Source organism: Bombyx mori, chromosome 25 (assembly GCF_030269925.1).
Source record: "Bombyx mori chromosome 25, ASM3026992v2".
NCBI classification, from domain to species: domain Eukaryota; kingdom Metazoa; phylum Arthropoda; class Insecta; order Lepidoptera; family Bombycidae; genus Bombyx; species Bombyx mori.
This window is the reverse complement of record NC_085131.1, coordinates 6574186-6599681: the sequence shown is the minus strand read 5'-3', so window position 1 is coordinate 6599681 and position 25496 is coordinate 6574186. Positions and strand designations below refer to the sequence as shown.

At 39.8% G+C, this 25496-nt stretch overlaps 1 protein-coding gene and 1 long non-coding RNA gene across 2 annotated transcripts in view; one reads left to right on the top strand and one right to left on the bottom strand.

The window, feature by feature from the left end:
* Positions 1-3237: 3237 nt before the first annotated feature.
* LOC134201358 (uncharacterized) lies at positions 3238-4417 on the bottom strand. Its single transcript, XR_009976613.1, has 3 exons — positions 4180-4417; positions 3538-3635; positions 3238-3432 (listed from the first exon to the last, which is right to left on the bottom strand). It is a non-coding gene; the product is annotated as an uncharacterized LOC134201358 (long non-coding RNA).
* Positions 4418-18563: 14146 nt separating this feature from the next.
* LOC101744074 (cell adhesion molecule DSCAML1) overlaps positions 18564-25496 on the top strand; it is a 98113-nt gene continuing 91180 nt past the window's right edge. Inside the window, exons 1-2 of the mRNA XM_038020367.2 lie at positions 18564-18786; positions 22506-22537. Coding sequence (XP_037876295.2) covers positions 22513-22537 — 25 coding nt within the window. The 5' untranslated portion in view covers positions 18564-18786; positions 22506-22512. The remainder of the gene's footprint in view (positions 18787-22505; positions 22538-25496) is intronic.

Sequence of the window (25496 nt, the reverse complement as noted above, 5' to 3'; positions counted from 1 at the left end):
ATAAGTCATTGTTCAAGCTTAAATTCAGCGAATCTCAAGATTCTCTAGTAAACGTAAGATTTGCAATGTTCCGAAAATCATAACGTTAGAAATAATATAGTGACAATGATAAATGATAAAAGATTAGATCGTAAAAGTGTATTTAATTATGTCTCCGACTCGTGAAAACCGAAGAAAGATCCTTAGTTCTGAAGCGTCCGTGGTCTTACTGGTAAGATACCCAGCGTACTTACCTACTGTAAGTTGTATCCCGGTATGTCGGGACTCAAGAGTTGTTAGCACAGCTGTCTATAAAGTTTTGTTATGAAGCAATTAGTTATAAATGTTGAACGAAATAAAAATAATGTTCTACACCCGAAACAGTAAAGTACCAAGTTCGCTGTGAACTACGGACAAAGTTGAAACCATTAAAGAGAAAGTAGCCGGACGACTGTGTTTTACACCAATTTACGATTTTTGTTTCTCAGTAAACAGCGAACTTGCACATTCGCCTTCGAACTTTATAGAAGTAACGTAAAGATCTTTGTTACATACAAAAAAAAAACAAAAAAGTGTAATGATATTGAAATATACCATCGTTGCTATTGAACGAGTAACATGATTGCCGGCAATCCTCGAGACTTGAGGTCGAAGTCTCAACAATATTTGAAAGTGACTATCGCAATGATCGAACACGAATGCAGTGTGCTTAGTGCGAGTTTTTTAACTTCTCGATCGCGTAAAAGTTGGAACAGCGCCACTAGCGGCACGTGCTCCAACTCCATAGAAATTTTAGTTAACTTTTACGCAATCGAGGAGTTAAAAAACGCGCACTAAGCGCACATGACTATATCGCGATAGACATGGGCAGGGCCGGATACCGGAAAAACTTTGGTCAAAGTATTAATAAAAAATTGACTTAAGTTATGTCACCACTCACGAATTCAATATTATCGTTTAAAAGACAAAATGTCGAAGTTGATACATTTTAGTATGTCAGCAAACCTTACACCTCCGTGAACTTGTATTACCGCGCTGTCAGTGAATGGAAGTTCCAAACCTTTCAAAACAATACGGCGAACTAAGTCAAACGAAGAAAATGCTCGGCATTTAATCGTTATTGCGTTACGGTAAGGTTCAAAATGACGAAATTCGTTTCATTAGTTGAAACGGCTGCGGTTAATGAAACTGTCTGTTACCATTGAAACAAAACGGTTCGGCATCAATGTAAAGAAAAAAAAATCGTTTGTTTCATAAAGTCTGAACTGTGTTTGGCTTGTTAGAACGGAACCCACGAAAAGGCACATAAAGAAATTGATTTCTTTGTACTAAAGCGATGCACTAGAAATCCGATCAAAGCGGCTTCTGTGTCCTTTTGTATGATAAGTTTTTAATTAGACCCTGGAAGTTTGAGCTTAAATAATATTTTTTTAAATTATTAAACACTCAATCCAAACTTCAAATTTATTTGTGATATCTGGGTACTTAGGTACTTAGGAAACCACTCTCTGAGGGTTAAGGTAAAATGTTTTACGCTGACTCGACTTCCGGCATTTTTAAATTATACTTTTATCGAATTTTTACTGAAAATGTGGTAATGTATTAAATTCATTTCTCTTATTTATACGATCAGCTGTATCATATTAATATAAATATTTTTTTTGCTTAGATGAGTCAACGAGCTCACAGCCCACCTGGTATTAAGTGATACTAGAGCCCATAGACATCGACAATGTAAATGCGCCACCCACCTTGAGATATAAGTTCTAATGTCTCACTTTTAACAGTACAACGACTGCCCCACCCTTCAAACCGAAACGCATTAAAGAGGCGGGGTGGTAGTATCTACACGTGCGGACTCATAAGAGGTTCTACCACCAGTAATTACGCAAATTATAATTTTGCGGGTTTGATTTTTACTACACGATGTTATTCCTTCATCGTGAAAGTCAATCGTGCACATTTGTCAAGTACGTATTTCATTAGAAAAATTGGTACTTGCCAGCGGGATTCGAACACCGGTGCATCGCTAGATAGGAAATGTCTTATCCTTTAGGCCACGACGACTACCATATGCTACCATTGCCCGGCCACCGAGGAAATTATGCAATCCAAAACCGAATTTAGCGTAAAATTCTAACAATTATCCCCAGGTGGTCTATTTTTAAAACGATTTCTTAACGATGATCATTAGTAGTGAAAATCGATAGTTTTTTTTTCGCAAACTCATTGCCGTTTTAAAGTTCCATCGTAATAATAAAATATGTAGCGTGCAACACTGGGTTGCACTCGGGCGTCATCGGATGCGATCGGAGTTCCCGAACGCGCAGGTGTCCCGTGACGTCATGCAACGAGATTCGCGCGCGTCGATTTAAGTTTATTGTAAAAACGTAATTTTAGTTTTAATTCGTATCTTCTAGTGCCTAGCGTTGTTTACTTTAGTTTTGATTATATTTTAATATTGTACACACTATAGATATTGTGGAATTGGTGTGTTTGACATTTATATGTTCGGAGTGTAATATCCCGCGAATACGAACAACAAATAACAAACCACAAATATATTTGAACAAGATTCCTCAGAAACGCATTCTTTAAACGGCCGTACTAGACTAAAATATATCAAGTGCCGTGTTGTTTCAATGGATTTACATTCACTGACTCTCATATAGGATTTCCCTTAAGGGATATTCATATACCATTAATAAGGATTTGGATCGTCAATCAACTCAAAATTCCAAAACTAAATGCGACTGTTAGAGCTACTGAGCTTAATTGTAGTGTGTGTATGTTATAGCTTATTAAAGGAGCTTTAATCATGTTTGTTCTACATTAAAGCGCACGCAACCGAATCGAAGTCAATTACCGAGCTAATCATCTATGAAACTCAGCTTCTATGATGCATTATGCCGGCACACAATAGCGGCAGCTGGCGTTTATCAACGGTAATGCAAATTTTCCCTCCATAATTTCTTTGAAACGTTTGCATATTGGTTATATATAGTTACTTATGAGTTGATATAATTCGTGACAACAAAACAACGGTAAAAATATATATATAAAAAACACAAATTCATAATATAAACACGACACAAATGCGTGTTTAATGTCTACTATTCCTGAAAACGTCAAAAATACTTATTACAAATAAATACAGCTAGTAAATAAAATTTAAACTCTGCGTTCAAATGTTTTAAACTGCCTTACTGAGTATTATTATAATTAATACAATAGAATTTGTCGAGTTTCATTTCCATTCTGCCGTCCCTGGCAACACAGCGCATCAGGTTCTGACAACACCGCACACACGTCGTTTTATACAATTGTCTTTCAGTAGCATGTGCGTTGCATTTAGCGATTGTAATCTACTAAGTGAATTCCGTTGAAAAGCTAGCGTGGAATGGATACCGATTTAGGCTTGATTCGAATAGCTAATCTCATAGCTAATTGGCCCTGTTAAAACCGAAATTAATTTCTCTAACGGTATATAAAATAATGCGAAATTAATTTCTCTAATGGTATTTCAAATAATGCGAAATTTGTAATTGTACAACTTACTATTGAATCAAACATTGGTTGGAGAGCCATTCCTCAATTTTATTAGATCGTATCGCGGCATCCACAGCTGCACGCCATTCTATTGCTCATCAAGTAAGCTGACAATAAAAGACAATGTAGTCAAAAACGATTTCATTGAAAATTATGTCTTAGAATTCCATTGAAAAGTTGGTTCAGTTTTCAAATAATAGCTAGCTTTTCAATGTATCAAGCACTCAAGCGACAAGGGTAGTATCCCACTAAACGCTAACATCTCACAAATCATGATTCAAATATGTCATTTCTCAATTTTAGATTTAATAAACATAGTGTGGCGGGTAGCCATCATACAACACATGTTATTTGACCTGAGCCTCGTTTACGACATTTTCAAGATAAGCTTGCATGTATATATATATATATATATATATATATATATATATATATATATATATATATATATATATATATATATATATATATATATATATATATATATATATATGTCGGCACACGTCAGGGATGACTGAGCGGTAGTTTCGTCATCACTCGTATTCGATTGAACTCAGTTTAGTCAATAAAACTTTTCAATAATAATTATTGAAACTCAACACACACAACTTTCACAATGACAGGATAATCCGACAGTTTCGTTGTACATACCGACAGACCGACTGACTGACTGACTGACTGTCAGAGACTCACTGCTGAGACGGACGGAATCACTGTCTGACACGAATGCCACGACTCTGTCCACGTACCGCCATTTTATACTGTGGCGTTACGGAGTCTACCCTTCATTTTGTGATATTTATCAAAACAACATTTCATCATTTAAAATAATAATCAAAACCACCGTCTTAATATTACTAAAAGTCGTTATCCACGACAACTAAAAGTCGTTATCCACGACATATACATATTTACAAGTTCCGAACTACAACATTTGGACTCGGTTTGTTAATTTTTTTTTTAATGCCCTTGTAGGCAGACGAGCATACGGCCCACCTGATGGTGAGTGGTTACTGTTGCCCATGGACTTCAGTAATGCCAGGGGCAGATCCAAGCCGCTGCCTACAACCCTCCCTTTACCGAGCAATTATACCCACTTGGTGGTAGATTTTCCCTCGGTCGTATAATATCCACACTAGCATTAGCTATCCAATCAAGACTGCTTCCGCGACACCTACCTCATTTTTTTCGGACAAAATAAAATAAGTTCGAAAATCGCGACCGAAACTTGTAGTTGTGGCGTAGACGTTTGATTCACTAAAAATGTGGTTGGACTCGGTCGAGTTTAATTAAGAACTGAAAGGGTCGTTTCGTGAGGCACGTAGACTGAAAGAAATACGCGGACCGTGGGTCTTCTTTTATTAGTCGGCGCTCGGGTGTACTGGCGAATTGTAATTTACAAGTAACTTTATGATCGGATCACTGCGGGGGAGTCTCTATCTTGTTACTCTTTGAAAATGCCATACGATGGAATACATTTTTATGTTCAAATAATTCTGTACTCCTTTAATGATGGTGATAATTACGGTAGCTATTCACCAAAAATTGAGCTGAATTTCCGGCTGTTTTTGCAATTAAAAAGAACTGAAGCTATATTTTTTTTAGAATAAACTAACCATAGAATTGTATATGTTGGTTTTCAATAGACAAACTTTTTATATATTTAACACATGCTGAAAACTCGTTGATATAATATTATGTTTTTTTTTCTTATTTCATTCTTCGATGGTTGTTAAGGGATACACGATAATATGTATTTTACAACAGGCAGTAGCGGGACTGTGATTTATAGCCATGGACAGGGTTCAACAGTAGGGGACTAGCACTACGTGAACAAAAGGGTTTTTTGGCGGGAATGCGAGGAGTGAAGTTGTGTGATTTGTTTTATTTTGTCTATTTATTGTTTCTTCAGGTTTAAATGTGTAATAACGATGGTTTATTAACTGTTTAGTACCTGTGAAAGTGCACAGATGTGGGAAAAGCAAACAAAGCCGCTGAACGTAACTTATCGGGATCCTCCAAAAATTCCACTGAAAAAGTCTCAATAAATGACCACCATTTTACTGAGATTATATTTCATTCCATAATATCATCTCATTTTATTTTATTTCGTTTCGTTTTCATTTCATAATATCATTTTTCAGATAAAAAAGTTTTCATTAAAATTAAAATAAGACTTGACCTAAAGGTCTTATTTACCAGGTCATAAAATCCCTTAGAAAACATGAACAAAATAATTTGTAGTCTTATATTCGGTTTTCGCCAGTCGTACATATAATAATACTTGCTACAAACTAAGAAACACATTTCGGTCAGAGTTAAAGAGGACGTTGCTCATGTTGAAAATAATCGGGTGCACAAGTTTGCAGTTTGTCAACATGCTCGGGACAGTGGTGCCAACCATTTTACAAGATTTAACAAATTCCAAAAGCTCGCTTAAGAAAACAAATTAATTTCACGTATCGTGCAGAACATCCTAACTTCATTATAGATCGTTGACGCTTATCTAACACTCGGGATCCTCTTCCCGTGCATATAGAAACCCACATCAAACACACTCCCAGATACTTTTGGTTCTTCTGTGTAAAATGGAACGTAAAAATCGAGACATATTTTTTTATAGGAAAACAGACGGTAGTTAAGAAAATATTCAAATGTCGACGAATAACACGTTAGTCGTGTGTGATCACGAAAATTGTATAATAATAATAATAAATAATAGTTTAAAAAAACTAACAAAATACGCTTTTATAGAAAATCAAACTAAAAATAAATTTTAATAAATTTGAATTGCAAATAGTGTAAGAAAAAATGGGGTGCATGGTATAAGTAGTTATAAATATTTTATGAACAGATATGAGTAGAAGGGTTATTTTGATATTATCCTGAAAAGCACCCCACGCTTTTTTACAATAAAATCATTTTTTCTTACATTATTTTTAATTCAAATTTATTAAAATTTATTTTCTATTTTTTAGTTGGATTTTCTGTAAAAGCGTATTTTGTTACTTTTTCCAAACTATTATTTATTTTTCATTTTTTAGTTGAATTTTAATTTTTCAATATATTTTTTTCAATTTTTTTAAATGTTAAACTGTCATCGGTCCTTAATAAGTATACCAAATTTTGAGTTAAACCGACGTTTTGAAGGGGGTCAAATTCATATTCAAAGATTCCGTTACAAACATAAATAAATACGTCTGAAGCTAATAAAAGCGTATTAAAAAAGGCGAGATTAAACTGTAAAAGTGGTTTTAATTAGAATAATTGTAGTAGAGATTACGATACATCTTGACTCTATGAATTCAAGTTACATGTAGTACCTCTTTGAAGGGGACTGCTGCTTTATCATAGAGCTGAAACTTCAACCTAATATGAGGAGAGGCGTTGCTCACATTGTGAAGCCTATGGACATCGACATTCACTAAGCACTAGTTGGCCTGAGAGTCCGTTTGCCCATCTAGAACAACAAAACATTAATATAATAATTTATTGAATTAAGTGTAATATTAGTAAATAGCGGTTTTGTATCGTCATACGTCATAAGTCATGTTACGTCATAGCTCCATACTTACGAGTAGGTGCACATGTCAGACTTAGTAGATAGTTTAACAGCCGCGTGAAAACGTAACAAAGCTATTTAGGAATCTATCCGTGTTTCTTAAGTACTTGTTTGGTAGCTTCCTACATTGTCTTATTCTATGACAATGTATTTAGAAATGTTCGTTTACTTAGTCACGGAAGACAAGCGTGGAAGGTTAACCGACTACTAAGTGAACATTGCTGCTTGCATACAAGATATTCTATGAACCTTTTTTTATTTATTTATTGCTTAGATGGTTTTTACGAGCTCACAGCCCACCGGATGTTAAGTGGTTACTGGAGCCCATAGACGTCTACAACGTAAATGAGCCACCCACCTTGAGATATAAGTTCTAAGGTCTCAGTATAGTTACAACAAACCGAAACGCATTACTGCTTTACGGCAGAAATAGGCAAGGCGGTGGTAACCACCCGCCCGGACTCACAAGAGGTCCTACCACCAGTAATTACGCAAATTGTAATTTTGCGGGTTTGATTTTTATTACACGATGTTATTCGTTCACCGTGGAAGTCAATCGTGAACATTTGTTAAGTACGTATTTCATTAGAAAAATTGGTACTTGCCAGCGGGATTTGATCACCGGTGCATCGCTAGATACGAATGCACCAGACGTCTTATCCTTTAGCCTACGACGACTTAAAACTGTTTTTAGATGGGCAGACGAGATCTCGGCTCATCTTAGTTTAAAGGTCTAACTTCTAACTTCTGAAACTACTGTTAGTAACTAAGTTCTCACTTGGTTAAAAGTGCTCATAGATAACAGAATGCGAATGCTGGCCCTTACATGGCAAACGCTAATTTTAAATATTGAATGATTGTTAGTTGTCTACGCAAAAAATATGCTTCACAGCAGAATTTGATACTACGGTTGCACATTCCCTTGCGATTCTTTCCAGGTTTTTTGTTGTATAGAAGTGACTTCAGATATCTTATTAAGCTACATTTCTTGGCTGCACAACGTATCTGATTCATTAGACCACGGACAGTCCTTAATGTAGCTATTTATATAAAACATGCACCTACATAAAAACTCTGTAGGTATCAATAAATAACCAATGTTAGAACCACTTCAATTCGCGTAATCCACTGCCGAGCGAGGTCCGAACACAACAAATTTAATAAATCAGTTGAAAGAAAAATCGTCTCAGCACTCCGGGGACACAGTAAACAGCTATACGAGATTACTGCGGACACAGTGAAAAATTTAGACTCGCGCAAACTGAGCGGGTGTCTCAGGAAATTGCGAAAAATGCGCTCGACTTGCCCCTAATGGATGTATTTTATGTGCCACTCTGTAGCTCTATAAGACTGTGACAATATTATCAAAATTATAAAGAAGACTTTATAGCTCTTAAGCTATTTTCGTAAGACTACAATGGAGGAATATAACATGAAATTGATGTACTTTTTGTTTATTTTTTAACCAACAATTCGTACCGATTTCTAGAAAGTTCACGCTGGCCTTATTGTAAAACTGGCAGTAATTGAAAATGAAAGTAATTGAGTACATATTATTTCGATCTGACTTATTTGGAAGAAGCAAAACAAATTTATTTTAATTGGATACTCTTGTTACAATTAGCTTAGTACATAATATCGGTGTAGCTTGATAACGCAGTTACGTCGTAGTGTTATATTAAATTGAAAGTTAATTAAAACTGTTTTCTTTTAGTGAGTCTGTTTTTGAGAAAGGCGAAGTAAATATTATGGACTTACACAATATTTTGGGCTTGTCGATCGTCACATGTGTATTTCAATTCGAAAATGATTTAAGACCATATAACTATTCCTGGGTTACAATTCGTTCATTGATGAGACCGTCAAAGCTTTGAAACCGAGGTTATGAAGTAAGTAGGTACGCAAATAATATCTCAGATCTAAGGATCGGTCAAGCATGTTGTAGGGTCGGGTTTGATGTATTCTCGTGCAATCGATAAGTATTCGAATGGAATTCTTCAATCTTTGAGGACGCATTAAATTTGTGAAGTTTATGGGAGTCTTTTAACCGCTTACCGTAAGATGCCTCGTGAGCTCGTGTGCTGAATTTAGGCTATAAAAATCATTTTTATACGTTCTTTATGGAAGTCGATAAAATTTCCAGATCGTCTCGAATTATTTAGTCCATTACAATTTTAATCTTGGATCCAAAAAGGTCCGGCGCGGATTACGGAGATAAGAATTGGGACGCTTAATTAATTTGTAATTACAACGAGGTGGATTTAGGCCTGAAAATAAGTCGTTTGATTCATGTATTTTTACTGTTAGCTGATGTAATTTTTCGAATGAACAGAATCAATGGAAATAAACAATGGTAAATTTAGATAAACTTGACGGGTTGCTTCAAACTCCTTTGTTTCTTTTCTCTGCATCAAAATACAAGTACGCGTTTTAATTTTGTTTGTATCTGAGATGGTTACGAAAGTATAGATTTAAAATTCATGCGTGAAACAAAAAAAAAGGTACAATGCACATATTATGTAGCGCGAGTGACCTTATTTGGAGCCTCGGGCACACTTACAATAGTATCTCTGGTACATTAAAATTATATACAGTTTCGGGTACCGCCTAGGGAATGTATGGGCTACGCTTGGATAACTTGCCGATCAGACTAAATACGCGGTGTGGAACACTCGTTGAATCCCAATCTGTACAACTATTTACAAGAATGGCAAATATTGGTATACACAGTATATTCTAGGGAGAGAAATCAAAAAGAAAATTATTACAAACGAGTAACAAAATCAGGTGAAAGATTGAGTGAATGAGGAAAAGAATGAATGTATCGATTAAGAGATGAATTAGTGAATAGGATTAAGTGATCACGCGCGATATTTTTGAAGTCTTCGTGGCCTAACGGATAAGACGTCCGGTGCATTCGTGTTGAGCGATGCAGCGGTGTTCGAATCTCAGGCGGGTACCAATTTTTCTAATGAAATACGTACTCAACAAATGTTCACGATTGATTTCCACGATGAAGGAATAACATCCGTGTAATAAAAATGAAACCCGTAAAATTATAATTTGCGTAATTACTGGTGGTAGGACCTCTTGTGAGTCCGCACGGGTAGGTACCACCACCCTGCCTATTTCTGCCGTGAAGCAGTAATGCGTTTCGGTTTGAAGGTTATAGGGCAGCCTTTGTAACTATACTGAGATTTTAGAGCTTATATCTCAAGGTGGGTGGCGCATTTACGTTGTAGATGTCTATGGGCTCCAGTAACCACTTAACGCCATCGAAGCTATTAAAAAATAAAAATATTTTTTTTCTTAAATAAAACGTCTTGAAGCAGTGAGTATAGTCCAATCAATATATCTCAAGTCTGGCATCGATTGGCAGGAGCAGCGTGCTCGGATGCAGGCGGACGCTCCATCGAGCAATAAAGAGTGATCGATATGCTGGTACCCTTTACAATGTGGTATTTTAGGCAATGTCAGTTAGTCCTGTTTATGCCGCGCATTTATGTTGCCAATAAACAATGAAAATACATATATTATTCTACTATTCCTACCTAAAGATTCCCTCATTATTTCCTTTTTTTTTTTTTTTTTTTTTATGATTGAAAGTTTACTGGTGGCCCGAAGGCCTTTCCAGTTTCACCAGGACAGGTGGGCGAGCAAAGGCTCAGCCAAGAGGGGTGGGATTTGCTAACAACTGCCCGAGCGCCTCCGAAGGAGACCTAACAACTCAAGAGCAATTGTTTCGCGAATGAATCTACTACCGGATCGGAATCGCGACCCGCTGAGAAGATCCGGCGAGAAACTCAGCGGGCTGATGCATGGGTTAGGTTGCACGTCGACCTCTTTGTCGAGTTCGACGAGTACGGTTACCGGGGTCCCTAAGCCTGCCCCTAGTATTAGAGCTGAAGGCATCTAATGCAAAGGTTATTGGATCTGATGGATCCGTAAGGACGTGTCTAGGGCGTCGACGGTGACTGGCTCCTGCATGATCAGGATTCGGGGAGTAGTCAGCGGCGGCAACGATAAGGCGATTATCATGACGCATAGCCTTATCGAAGTATCGTTCCGACGCTGACTTCATGTATTTCCGAATTGATTCGAGGCCCAGGTCGTCGTGTAGGTCAACGTTCCTCACGAACCACGGAGCCCCGACAGCTAACTTGCAAAAGCGGGATTGTAGGGATTGAAGGGTGTCTATGTGTGTGCGGGCCGCGTGAGCGAACACCACACTCGCGTAAGTCATGACGGGCCTTATGCAAGTTTTGTAAAGTGTCACCTTGTTCCGAAGGGACATTTTACTCCGCTTACAGATCATGGGGTAGAGTCTACCGAGAATAAACGCGGCACGGTCACGGACTGATTTTATATGCGGGCGGAATGTCATCGATGCATCCAGGGTAACGCCCAGGTACTTGACCTTCCTGGCCCAGGGTATGGGTTGTCTAAAGAGAGTAATCGGGGGTGTGAGATTCCTCCTCCTAATCCGGGAGGAAATCCGTGTGGAGCTTCCCCTCTGAAATAGCACCGCAGTACTTTTCGCTGGGTTGATGTCTATGCGCCATTTTCGGAACCACTGTCCTAGGGCTAGGGCTGCGCTCTGAAGCTTCTTCGCGATTAGGGACTTATTTCTACTAGAATAGTATACAGTCGTGTCGTCGGCAAATAAAGCTAAATGGGTCGGCGGCGACCGGGGAATATCGTTGACGAATAAGCTAAATAGGAGGGGTGAGAGGACAGAGCCTTGCGGGACTCCAGCTGTGAGAGGTCGTGGGGAGGAGCGGGTTCCCTCGACTCGATATCGAAAAGAGCGGTTCGACAAGAAGTCCCGTATGATGAGCACGAGACTATCCGGCACGCCCATGTTGAATAGTTTGAAAATCAAACCGTTGTGCCAGACTTTGTCGAACGCTTTTGCGACGTCGAAGAAGAGAGCTCCCGTGTATAACGGTTTTGGTCGATTAAGCCCCACAAGAATGTGCTCCGTGAGGCGGTGCACCTGTTGAACGCATGAGTGATTTGTACGGAATCCGAATTGTTCATCGATGAGAATGCCCTTGGATGAGACGAAATCTCTGAGGCGCTTGTAGAGCAGACGCTCATACAGCTTGCCTAGAGACATGAGGAGGCTAATCGGGCGGTAACTCGTCGGATGATTTTTTGGTTTACCGGGTTTATGTATGCCGATAACGTCCGCTTCTTTCCACACCGCGGGAAAGATACAGTTCGCCATAGCGGCATTGAAAATAGATGCCAACATCACGATGAGTTGGACGGGTAGAAGTTTAATAACGCGGTTAGATATACCGTCGGAACCGGGAGCCTTGCGAGGACGTAGGTCTTTGATCAAGTCTTTAACTTCCATCGGGGTGACGGGTGGTAACGCATCCGAGGGTGGCAAGGAGGCTCTGCGTTCTACCTCACTGTCTACTAACTCTACATGAACAGGGTCCACGGATTGAGTGCTGGGCGTGCACTGGGTTTGCAATGTATCGGCCAGCAGCTCTGCTTTTTCGTCATCATCAAAGGCCGCGAGTCGGCCTGAGGGGCCTACGAGGGGGGGCATAGTTACTACCGTATCCGATTTGAGAGTACGAGCTAAGCGGTAGTAAGACCTTTGGGAGGGCGCGAGTCCTTCTAAGAAATCAGACCATCTGGCATCTCGGACTTCGGCGATGCGAGACTTTACGTCGCGTTGTAAAGCACGCATTCGAATACGATTTTCCGCGGTAGGATACCTGTCGTAGGCGCGTATCGAGGCGTTCTTAGCTCTAAGGAGTTCCCTAATATCGTCGGACAATTTGAAGCGGTGAAGGAAGTCCTCCGCTACAACTTGTTTCGATGACCTATCTAATGTCGAGGTGATGTGTGATGTTAAGATGTCTATGGCTTCAGCGGTATCCTGAGGAGACGGGGTAGAGTCCGGGTTAAACGGGAGCGATGGTGGTTCAGATTCAGCCAGGCTGATTCCCAGTGTGTGCCAATCCACCACAGTCCTCGTGACAGGAACGGAATCGGGAGCGCGACCGAGCTTCATAACGACGGGACGGTGGTCTGAATCTAACTCTGAAACTACTTCGATCGAGTGTAAGCGCAGAGTTACGTTTTTTAATAACGCTATGTCGAGTATATCCGGGCGATGCGCGATATTTAGCGGGTAGTGAGTCGGGGTTAACGGAGCGACGATATCGAAGGCGAGATCATCGACTAACGCGTCAAGCCGCCTGCCATTCGGGGTTGTGGTGTGTGAGTTCCACCTGATGTGTTTACAATTTAGGTCACCCGCCAGAATGACAGAGCTCCCCATACCGAGCAGCGCCTCGATATCACTGCTTAGAACGATCTTATCCGGTGGGAGATAAACGGACGCGATAACGATCGGCGCGTGTCCCGTCAGTGAGATTCGGCACACTGATGCTTCGATATTAGCGAGCGCGAGAGGATCGAGCGGGACGCAATGCAGGGCTCTTCTATAGTAAATGACGGTACCACCACCACGGGCAGAGAGCCTGTCGTTCCTGACCATGTTATAGTTCGCGATTTTAGGGTCACGGCGCGCGGGCTTAAGTAGGGTCTCCTGCACTAAAAAGATATCAATTTGATGGTCACGCAAAAAGTCAGAAACCTGATCACGTTGATTTGCGAGACCGTAAGCGTTAAAAAATCCTATCGTCACGGATAGGGGCTTTATTCTACTTATATACGCCATTGATTACCGGCGGAGTGAGGGGAGGACGTACGTATTTAATGACGCGTATACGTCGGCGTATTCCTGCACAACGGCGATAAAGTGTTGTGCAGTGGAGGCAGCGCGAATGGCGTCGCCCAAAGCGTTAACGCGCTCAAAGTTGATCGACTGAAAGAAGTCGATCGCTAAAGCGAGATTGTCGGACGCGGTCGGAGGGCAAGTCGCGGGAGAGGGACGAGTCGCGGGGGCGGGACGAATCGCGGAGGAGGGAGTTGTAGCCGTGTTCATGTACGGCAGCGGTTTCACCCAGGCCGAGACACTGGGCACCGGCGCCGAAACGAACGCTGGCTTAGCCTGCGACACAGAGGGTGCCGAGGCTTTGATGTCTGGGCCGGAAGCTCGGAGGCGGTTTTGGCGGGCGACGCGGCGATTTATTTTCGGGGCTCGGGGGCATCCGCGGTAATTTGCGGGGTGACCCTGTGTTCGACACAGGACGCAGCTAGGCGGTTCCGTCGCGGTTTTTTGATCGCGAGTGCATAGGGCCGTGGCGTGATCGCCTAAACATTTGACGCATCGGGGGCGCGCGTGACAGTTACGGGAAGAGTGCCCATACAATTGACAGTTATGGCACTGGCTAGGAGTGCCTTTTTTATGGGGGGCTTCGACAGCGATACCAGAGAGCCTACAGACGGTCTGTGTGTTAAAGATTTTCTTACCCTCGGGGGTAGGCTGGAGAGCAACTAGAACCATATTATATGGCTCCCTACCGCGACCGGTGTGCATACGGTGCACAGAATTCACTGGTAGGCCTTGTTCTAACAGGTCGGCTTTTACGAGCTCTACATCTAACTCTTTAGGGATTCCGCGTATTACAACGCGGAGTTCGCGCTCCTCCTGAAGCGTATAAGTGTGGAAGCTTATACGCTCCTTACGGAGGTAAGAGGTGAGGGCCCTATGGTCATCAGATGAATGCACCTTTATTTGGATGCCGTTCGCGAGGTTACGGGCATTCGTGAAATTGATATTTTTGGCCTTAAGGGCCAGGGAAACTCGATCCCAAGCTGCCTTCTCTTGAAGGATTACCGGAGGAGGGGACTGGGTTTTATTTTGTGCCACCGGACGCGGCGACGGACTGGCACGGGCTGGAGGCGCAACGGGAGACTGGGGGCGGGGGCGCGACGCGTTCGCGGCTTTGCTAATTTTAGCGGCCGCGGGAGCTCGAGACTCCGCGGCACGCTTCTTACCCTTTTGTACCAGGGTAAATCCATCCGTCGATGAGGCGGGGGCGAGGTCGACCTCCATCTCCGAGTCAGAGTCGGAGGACGAGGAGGCGGGCGCCGGTGACCTACGAGCAGGTGTTTTGGAGGGCGCGACCGAGGCCGCGGATGATCGCACAGCTGGAACGGTGGCCACGGCGGACGACGCAGCAGTTTTACTCGCCAGTATAGGCGACGCGGGAACGGCAGGCACGACGGAGGTTGCGGTGCTCGATGTAGAAGCTTTGCACGCAGGTACAGGCGACGCAGGAGCAGCGAGCACGGCGGAGTCTTCGAGAGAGCTCGCAGTGTGATTGGCCTTGAAAGCCAGAAATTCTGAGGCGAGCTGTGGATGACGAAGTCGGAGGAATTCCGCGAACACAGCGTCCATGATCGCTGAGTGCCCAGGTGGGGCGGCCCCGGGTCTTGAAGACACTCGCCTTGCGGCGAGGCCCCAACTTCTCGGACCTGAGCGGTTCTATTGAACACAGGTGGCGATGCGGCACGATTACTACAGGACAAAGAAAAAACACAACAAAACGGAAATAACAAAAAGAAATAAAACAATTAAACACTTCCAGGAAAGCAGTTTGTCGGCAGATGTACCACGAACACAGAAATAACGAAAGGAAACAAAACAAATAAAAACTTCCAGGAAAAAACACTTGGTCGGCAGATGTACCACGAACACAGGCCGCGCGAACAATGGCCGGGCTAACAAAAGCCGGGCGAACAAAGGCCGGGCGATCGAGTGGTCGATGGGCACGTCCGCACGTGACGGGTGCCTCTATCGGAATGATCATCTCATTATTTCCATGTTTGTACATACATATAGAGGGGTGAAAGGCTGTTTGGTTTAAGCGACATTTTCGCAACTTTACAGAAGAACCATTTAAAGTTAAAAATTTGACTACATTTTGACTTCTTCAGCTATTTTAATGGAGTAAAATTAATTGAAGTTCAATTAAAAACATCGAACTGTTGATACTAACCTATACATATAAATAAAATTGGAGTGTCTGTTTGTAGTATTGAAATAACCGCTTTTTACTACAAGCATATGAATATAACACTAAAATAACATTTTTTACAATTTTTGTCTGTCTGTTTGTTCAGGCTAATCTCTGGAACGGCTGGATCGATGTTGACGGGACTTTCACTGATATAAGGAGTAACTTAGCCTACTTTTTTTAGACTAGATTCGCCCCGCGGTCATTGTCGTATCGCGGAACTCGGCTATCAATTATAAAATTTAATGTTTCCGAAGCGAAGCAAGGGCGGGTCGCTAGTACCAAAATAAAATGCACCTTTAATTATAAAGGTAAATCTCATGTATTAAGCTAAATGTCGTTTAAAGGAAATAGCCTTTTACCCCTCGATATGTATGTGTGATTTTCGTAACGCATAGAAATAAAATTAATTAAAAATTAATTTTGATGTTCATATGACCTTTTGGCCTGACATATAATAAAATATTACAGAAGCTATAGATCCAAAACTGTACTCATCATACCGGAATGGTGATTACTGATTGCGCGGCATAAAGGATGTCGTTTCTATCTCTGCCCATCTACAACACGCCTAACAATCAATAAACAATAAATTAAGCCAAATAAACACGATCTTAAGCTATGCTTTGTAACTGCGATATTGCTGTAAGGGGTCTACCTACATCTGAGTGCAGTACAGAACCACATCAAACTGTAGAACGATCGTAATACGATATGCGCCGGCCTTACTGTCGTAAATTTCAAATGACGCCAGCGCCGACAGTATTGGTATCCGGTCGTTGGACATAAATTTCATTATCTGACCTCTTTATCAGCTGCGACGTCGATATACGAACTGTCATAATGGAACAGTATTTTCATCGCGAGCTCGTGAATAAAAATGAAATCGGATGAAAAATGTTTTTAATGGAGAGAAAAAAAGGGTCGATGCTGGACATTTACGATTTCGCAGTAATGCGACGTTGCTGGTTTTTGTCCTTCGTTTTAAAATTTTTACTACCAATAATAATTGTATATCGTCGCTGTCAAACCAAAATCTGCTATGTGCAAAAACTCTATTTTGAATTAACGAGTAAAAACATTTTCGTAATTTTTTTTTTATGAAGGTGATTTTTTAAGAACTTTGTCAAATGAAAACTATGGATAAATATTAAAGCTATAGACATATAACAGTTTTTTTTATATGGTAGATAGGGGCTGTGAACTATATGAAAACGTCAAAAAGCAAAAATCTCAAAAAGTGCACATAGCAGATTTTGGTTTGACAACGACGATATGTCAAATTACGATTTTCAATATTCTTCTACGTAGTCGTTTGAACTATTGGTAGTTTTTGTCGTGGTCAAGTGATGGTGCATTTCCCAAAGACGTAGCCATTTCTTGCGTACCGCGGTATTTCTCGTGCAGTCGTTGACGGGACTGTTAGGAGATGCTTTTATTTGTTTGGCTCATTGTAAGGGTAAACTGCCACGCAGTCGATCGGACACGTGACGCCACTGAGTGACGACTCAGTGGAGCATCTTGTGATTCAAGGCATGATTGAGGGTAAATATATGGGTGGTGCATTTACGTTGTTGATGTCTATGGGCTGCAGTAACCACCTAACACTAGGTGGGCTGTGTGCTCGTCCACCCATTAAAGCAATAAAAAATGTGTGGTGTCGACGGATACCGGATAGGAACGAAGTTCCTTATTATAAATATATTAACTTTAAGTTCTATTCGAGGTATAAAGAAGATAAAACTGGAGGTTTCGCAACAACCCACGGACATTCGGTAACGTGCGAACATACTGTGGTACACTTCATTCACGGTTGTTTGCATAAGAGTTAGTGTATTGCGCAAAAAAACGTTCTGAGATCGTAGTTAATGAATGATAAAAAAATATGTAATTTTTTGTACGTTATTACAAAGTTAAGTCGTACACTGTGTGCATTAATAATAAAAATCTTACGTTACGGACGTTTTGTCCCAGTTAGGGTACCCCTCCGCATCGTCCCACAAGGAACTTCGTTCCAAAAAAACACAGATTTTCAATATTACTTGCACTTTAATTGGAAATAAAGAATTAAAGTTTTATAAATTTGAAGTATTCCGAACGAAACCCCAAAAAAACTTCCTCGGAATACGTTGTAGCATTTTGTGTGCCCGACACAATCTAAACTAACGCGATACATGCATTCAAACGGTAGGAGCGTTTCAACCTAAAAAAAAAATTACTCGCAAAAATGAAACCCATAAATCGAAGCGGGCTATACCACGGTCCGGCATTCATGGCGTCGTGCTCAACTACAGAACCGAACACTAGTAAAGGAAAGGTATAAAAGCTTTACCCCTTCTAAAAACGTAAATACGCGATATGCTCGACTCGCACTCACACACGCTGACCGACCTTACATACGGCGAATAAACGACGTGAAATGGGAAAAAAGTTAAATATGTATGAGTGCGGGTAAATATATAAATCGTTATATAAACGGTTTATATAAAATAGATGGGTCGGGCGCGCTTCTGGCTCTCAGTCGCGTTCGGTACTCTCGCGCGATCTCATCTCCGCGTCCCCACTCGGATGCTGCGGCCGTTGTCGCGAGTTTAATTATGCTCTCTCTCGAATACTTTGACAGTCTTGTAAAATTCATAGCAATTATGTAATTTACACTTTTTCGAAGATAGTTATTTAGTGTACAATGAAACTTTATTTTTGAACTTAGTTGTTATGGCGAAAAAAAAAGTTTTCTGAAGTCAAGTAAGTATTTAATAAAGTTTTTACTAGCTTTTCTCGTTCGAAGAACTTTCTAACGGTGTGCTGTTAAGGGCACTTAAGTTCTTCATCATTATATTGAAATTATATAAATTGTTAATTTAAAATATTTTGTTTCTATAAAACCAAAATAGCCCCAAAAAAAAGTTTATTAAACTGCTAAAATAATCAATAAGCTTTATTTTAGTATCAAGAACTTAAGTTTTCTTTTTTGTGTCTGTAATCAAGGAGTTTAAAAAAAATATCATTCATTAAAAGAATTACTGCTTTTCATATTATAGGACCGGTTCATAGTTTAAGTTCAATACCTTAAGCACGATTTGCTAAAAAGCTACAACAGGATACAAAATAAATAATTACAACCGAGTATCAACTTCGAGTAGTTGGAATGAACGATATCGTAGCGAGCTCTACGAGCACCGTAGCAATATCCGTAGCGCCTTCATACTAAATCGATTGTGGCGAAAATACAACGCTGCCTGGGTGTTACAGTAATATTCAATTAGCACAGTGCACAAGCTTAGTAAACTTGTTTGTGATTATATTTCAGTGAAGCTAGTTCACTTTACAGGGCTCTAGGTGACTGATTTATTCAATGAAGGTTCTTTTTATTGTTTTTTATTTACGTTTTTCAAGTTTATCTATACTAATATTATAAAGAGGAAAGATTTGTTTGTTTGTTTGTATTGAATATGATCCGAAACTACTGAACCGATTTGAAAAATTCTTTCACTGTTTGGAACTACACTATTTCTGAGTGACATAGGCTATAATCTTTTTTGAAAAAAATTAGGGATCCTTACTAAAATCAAAGTAATGTTACCCGAGGGTTAAAAAAAATACCTAAAATATTCTTTACATCGCGTGCCCTGCGAAAACTATTGGTGATAGACTAAAATAATGTACTACGACTTTGTAGAGCGCATTATAATTATTTACAAAAGTGTCACGACAGCGTATGTTCAACTATTATAGTTATGCCACAATAATGTGTTTTTTTATTTAAAATAAATAAAACGACGTCAAATATCTTTGAAATTTTTGTTAAAGACCGAGCGGAGCCGGAGTGGGCCGCTAGTGATTTAATAAAACTGATTTTACTAAAATCGTCTATTTATAAAATAATTCTATTAAAAATTGACATTACTTAGAATTAATTCAATGTTTACATGAAAACTGTAAAATATTCGAATCGTCAAAAAAATCGTCGTCAGATTATATCGTAAAAGTAGTTTTAAAGTTTACGATTTGTGAAAACCGAAGAAAATCCTTGGTTTTTTTAAATTTTGATAGCTTCTAAGTGGTCCAGACTTTACTTAGCTAGCTGCTTTTAATGGGTTGGTACATAAATAAAGCGATATTTATAGTTGTGGAGAGAGGAGGGTCTTAATGTTTTAAAATACACTTTATTATACATTGCCGTGCAATACAAGTGATGCACCGGTGTTTGAATCCCGCAGGCAAGTACAAATTTTTCTAATGAAATACGTACTTAACAATTGTGATCGCGATTGACTTCCGCAGTAAAGGAATAACATCGTGTAATAAAAATCAAACCCGAAAAATTATAATTTTCGTAATTACTGGTGGTAGGACACCTTGAGTCCGCACGGGTGGGTACCACCGCCCTGCCTATTTCTACCGTGAAACAGTTATGTGTTTTTTTAATTTATTGATGCATAAAACAAATTGCAATTATTACAGTACATATTAGCTAAATCGTACAAGTAGTAGCTAGATCTAATCTGGATTCAGTTTGAAGGATAGGGCAGCCGTTGTACTGTTAAAACGGAGACTTAGAACTTATGTCTCGAGGCAGGTGGCGGCATTTACGTCGTAGGTGTCTATGGGCTCCGGTAAGCACTTAATACAAGATGGGCAATGAGATCGCTCACCCACTTATGCAATAAAAAAAAAAAAATATTTCGAGTGCAATCACAAAGAATTTCACAACTTTTTTTCCGGACTTAACTTTCGCAATTTAGTCGAGGCTGATATAAAATAATTTAATAAAAACATGTTTTTTAAACCCAACTGTTAATCAAAATATTTTTTGTTGTATTCAAAGTTAAAAAAGATATTGTAGAAAATAGACTATCTTTTAAATCTTATAAAACAGCTTTTGTTTTACAATAACATTGCATACACGATAATATTTGTACTTTTGTAAATTTATTGAAACCGTTTGTCGGACAGACTTATTTTTAACTCACGCTCCAATTACAGAAGTTAATCAATAAAGCTCTTTGATGCGTGATGAGCTCCGAATGAAGACTCAAAATGAAGTCGCTTTTCGAACTAATCGTTTATATGATTCCAAGAATATATTTATTGACATCAGAAACATTTATTAATTAATACTCAAAATAAGTTGGTTTTTATTGTTACGCGCTGGGATTCGGGATAAATAAAATTCCAAAGAAGTACAAGTTAACACTGTATTAGCATTTAGAACACTTACAACACTTCAAAACACTTTCAAATTCTCAATTCGCTTCTTCCGCTTCGCCTCAGGTGATCCGTTTGCTGTTTCGTTTCGAGTAGTTCCGATTATTAGCTGACCGCGTGCCATCTTTGCGACGCTTTTATAGCCGATACCACGTCCCTAGAATTATCGAGAATATTCCACACATTTCGAGTATCGTGTTTCCGCTATCCGATAATAGATGGCGTTGTACTTCTCGAGCGTTCTAGAACCTTCGATATTCGTTTGACTATTCGGCGATAGATGGCGTTACTTTTACCGACGTAACATTATTCTATGATTTGCAAAACGTATCTGAAAATAATAGGTCTTATGAAATTGCCGTTTTACAATATCGGCTATTTGAAACTAACTTATGTACATACATAAGCCCGACATTAAATACTTAATATAAATTAATTTTACTCAATTTATGAACAAATTAATTAATTATCAAAGTCGACTGAATTCCAAATTCATTATAAAATTTAGCCATTTGTTTATTAATTAGTGTTTTGTTTTCACATTCGTGTCTTTTAAATCAATATGAACACGATAACGATTCCAGTAATTATCGACGAACATGAGTTCTGTCGCGGTAGCAAACACACGGCTCACAACGTTAATGACGTGTACGAAGAGAACACTGCAAACAATCGCACGACTCGTTTTTGGTTTGAATGCTTCCGAAATGGAAATTTTGATCTAAAAAACAAACTAAAAATAATTAAATATTAGTAGATGGGTGGACGAGCTCGCAGCCCATCTGGTGTCAAGTGGTTTCTGAAGCCCATAGACATCTACAATACGCCACCCATCTTGAGATATAAGTTCTACGGTTTCAGTATAGTAACAACGGCTGCCCCACCCTTCAAACCGAAACGCATTACTGCTTCACGGCAGAAATAGGCAGGGTGGTAGTACCTACCTGTGCAGACTCACAAGAGGTCCTACCACCAATAAATTAAAAAAAAAAATTAAGTAGTAATTAAATTCACGTAGGTCGTAAAAAAATCACAACAATTTAAAAACCCTTTTTTTAAGATGGGCGGCGTTCACGTTTTTTGTATATGTACTTTGGTAGCCGCTTAACATCAAACGAGCTGTAATTGCGACTGATCACGTACAAAACTAAAAGGAGTCTTGTAATGACTTATTATTTTAATCGATTTAGCAGATTATTGTTATCTTAAAACATATTTCGCAGTTATTAATTTATATAATTTTTTGTTTGTTTCAGATGCAGAATGTTGAAATTAATTTTAATATTAGGTAAGTAATATTTACATTCAGACACAATTCAAATGCACGGAATCCCTGAGGGACTCTGCAAGTGGATTGCTAGCTTTCTAGATAGACGGAGCGTTATAGCCGACGTTGACGGCTGGCATAACTATTAACGCTAGCGTTCCACAAGTTTCTAAACTCCCCCCACGCTTTTAATGCTGTACATCAATGACATGCTATCTATTGACGGTATTCATTGCTATACGGATATTAGCCGGGGGATCCGAATTATATCGGCCATCAGAGTCTCTCTTAAAGCATGGTGCACGAGAAATGATCAAAACTTGTGTCTGAAGTGGAGAAACTCTCAATTTCCATCCAAATTCATTATATACATACACGACATAGGTTTGTTTGACAAAAAAAAATCAACTATTGTTGAATATAATTTTTATTTGAAGATTCTCTTATATGTAACCAGTTTATATTCACATCCTAATCACCTTTTACGATGGTACTAGTCGCCACTGAACTAGAATTTGTTACTTTTACCTGGAAGCACCCGAACTTTTCTTAAGCTATTTTCGGAGCGATACGACATAATAATATCATCAATCAAACGAAACCCGAGGAAGTTATTTACGGTACCACGGCACATCACTGTAATTGAAGTCGTTGTGGCCTAAAGGATAAGACGTCCGGTGCATTCGTATGTAGCGATGCAACGGTGTTCGAATCCCGCAGGCGGGTACCAATTTTTCTAATGAAATACGTACGCAACAAATGTTCACGATTGACTTCCAGGTGAAGGAATAACATCATGTAATCAAAACCAAACCCGCAAAATTATAATTTGCGTAATCACTGGTGGTAGGACCCCTTGGGAGTCCGCACGGGTAGGTACCACCACCCCACCTATTTCCGCCGTGAAGCAGTAATGCGTTTCGGTTCGAAGGGTGGGGTAGCCGTTGTAACTATACTGAGATCTTAGAACTTATATCTCGAGGTGGGTGGCGTATTTACGTTGTAGATGTCTATGGGCTCCAGTAACCACTTAACACCAGGTGGGCTGTGAGCTCGTCCATCCAACTAAACAATAAAAATAAAAATAAAGTAATTATGGCGGCAATTATACGTTGCATTCTCAAGGATGGAACAAACTGGAACTTAGACCTCATATCTCCAAAGCAGACTGGGATCGGGATACGACCGTCAAGAAAAAAACAATTTTTATAAATGAGAACACGCTTACGGGAAGTAAAGTAGTTCGGTGACGTAGTTAGTGCGAGTTTTCTTTGAGCCCCGAACGCAGGTTAAAGCACAAAGCTGTTTAAACACCCATAAAAAAACTTCATTGCACTTTTTGTGAAAAATCTCATTATGAAAGTCAGTCAATCTACGAGGCATATTTAGTGGGTTTTCTTAAAATAACATTAATTGCATTTACGCAATGCGTTCTATTTTATAATGCCGAAATATAATATGGCTTAAATTTTCAATTATTGTTAAAAGGAAAGACAAAGAAAAGTATGGGTGACATGAAATTTAAAATAAAATGTATTTAGACGAATATTAAAGAGTTTTTAGGAAAGCATAGTGACAAAGATATGAGAGATCAGCAAACAACAACTTTAGAAACTGCAAAAAAAACACTTTATTTTTAAACAATTTATTTTAATCTGTTTTTTAATGTTACTTTTAATTTGTTATCTTTCTTCGTAATACCTACCTGTTCTGCCAGAGTTTCGATATGATATGAAAATAGTTTGGCCGAAAACAAATCTAATATATAACATAAGTGATCCCAGCCTTCTTCAAATACAATTACGTCATCCGCACGTAAAAAAGGTAGACAAGGTGTTTCCGGGATAGATTTTTGTTAGTGGGCCGTGCTTTGAAACCAAGCTTAGCTTAGCTTACCTACTTGTTAGGTAATGGTGTTTTCCGATTAAGAGAATTTGACAGTCTATTCTAATGAAGTTGGAGGATCGCAGTCAGCGGCGTAATTTAGCCAATGGTGCCAGAGGATTCAGAAAACCTCTTAACATCAAACAAGCGCTGAACTTGTCGTTATCTCAGGTTTTTTTTATTGAAATTGTAGGCAGAACGGCATACGGCCCACCTGATGTTGAGTGGTTACCGTGGCCCATGGACGTCAGCAATGCCAGGGGCAAAAGCCAAGCCACTGCCTAGTGTTGCCTTCTGTTTTCGGGCCTGGGGCCGAACCTCCTACGAGGTCCCCACGCCTAGGGGGCGCGCGGGGTATGTCGGACTTGACGATCTGCAGATGTTGGGAGCAGACCGCGGGTCCAAGGATATTTTTAGAACCCTACCGCATTAAACGACTCCTCTGCACTCTTACAGCCGACGTCTGATCTCACCTGGGGTCAGAACCCGGTCAGAGTTAGGGGTTTCCCCGGTCAATCCTACAACCAGACACGCGGCCTCACCCCAAGGACTCCCGACCGATGGGTCGTCGAGGCGATAGTTGACGACCAATGACGCCTGTCTCAGCGGTATGGTGGCCCTACCATGCCGCCCGGGCAATGCCGCTGGTGTTCCGGGATACCCTTCTGGGTCAGAACCAACGCGCCGGGTCGCAACGCAATACACCGCCGACCGGGTTGCCTACTGTATCCTGCCTCATGTAATCAAATTGCCGTTTTTTTAAATAAATTCCGTACCTAGTTATCCGGCATCTTTGTCATTTACGAAATTGACAATATTTCGCGTATTTATTCAGAATAATAAAATATTTTTAATCGGTCTCTGTGCTCTGAATTCATTCTATTAGCAATAGTACCTAAGTTTTTACCACACGAAATAGTTGCAATGTTCAATGATAAAAATTCGAAGGCTTTAGTTGGGCATGTGTTCATAAAACTTGAACCCATAAAACATAAAATGCGAATGAGAAACTATTGTAATCTGTTTTAGAGACACGTGCGATATATATTGTATGCTAATGCTAATATATCTATTTGCCCGGAGAGACCTTCTCAGA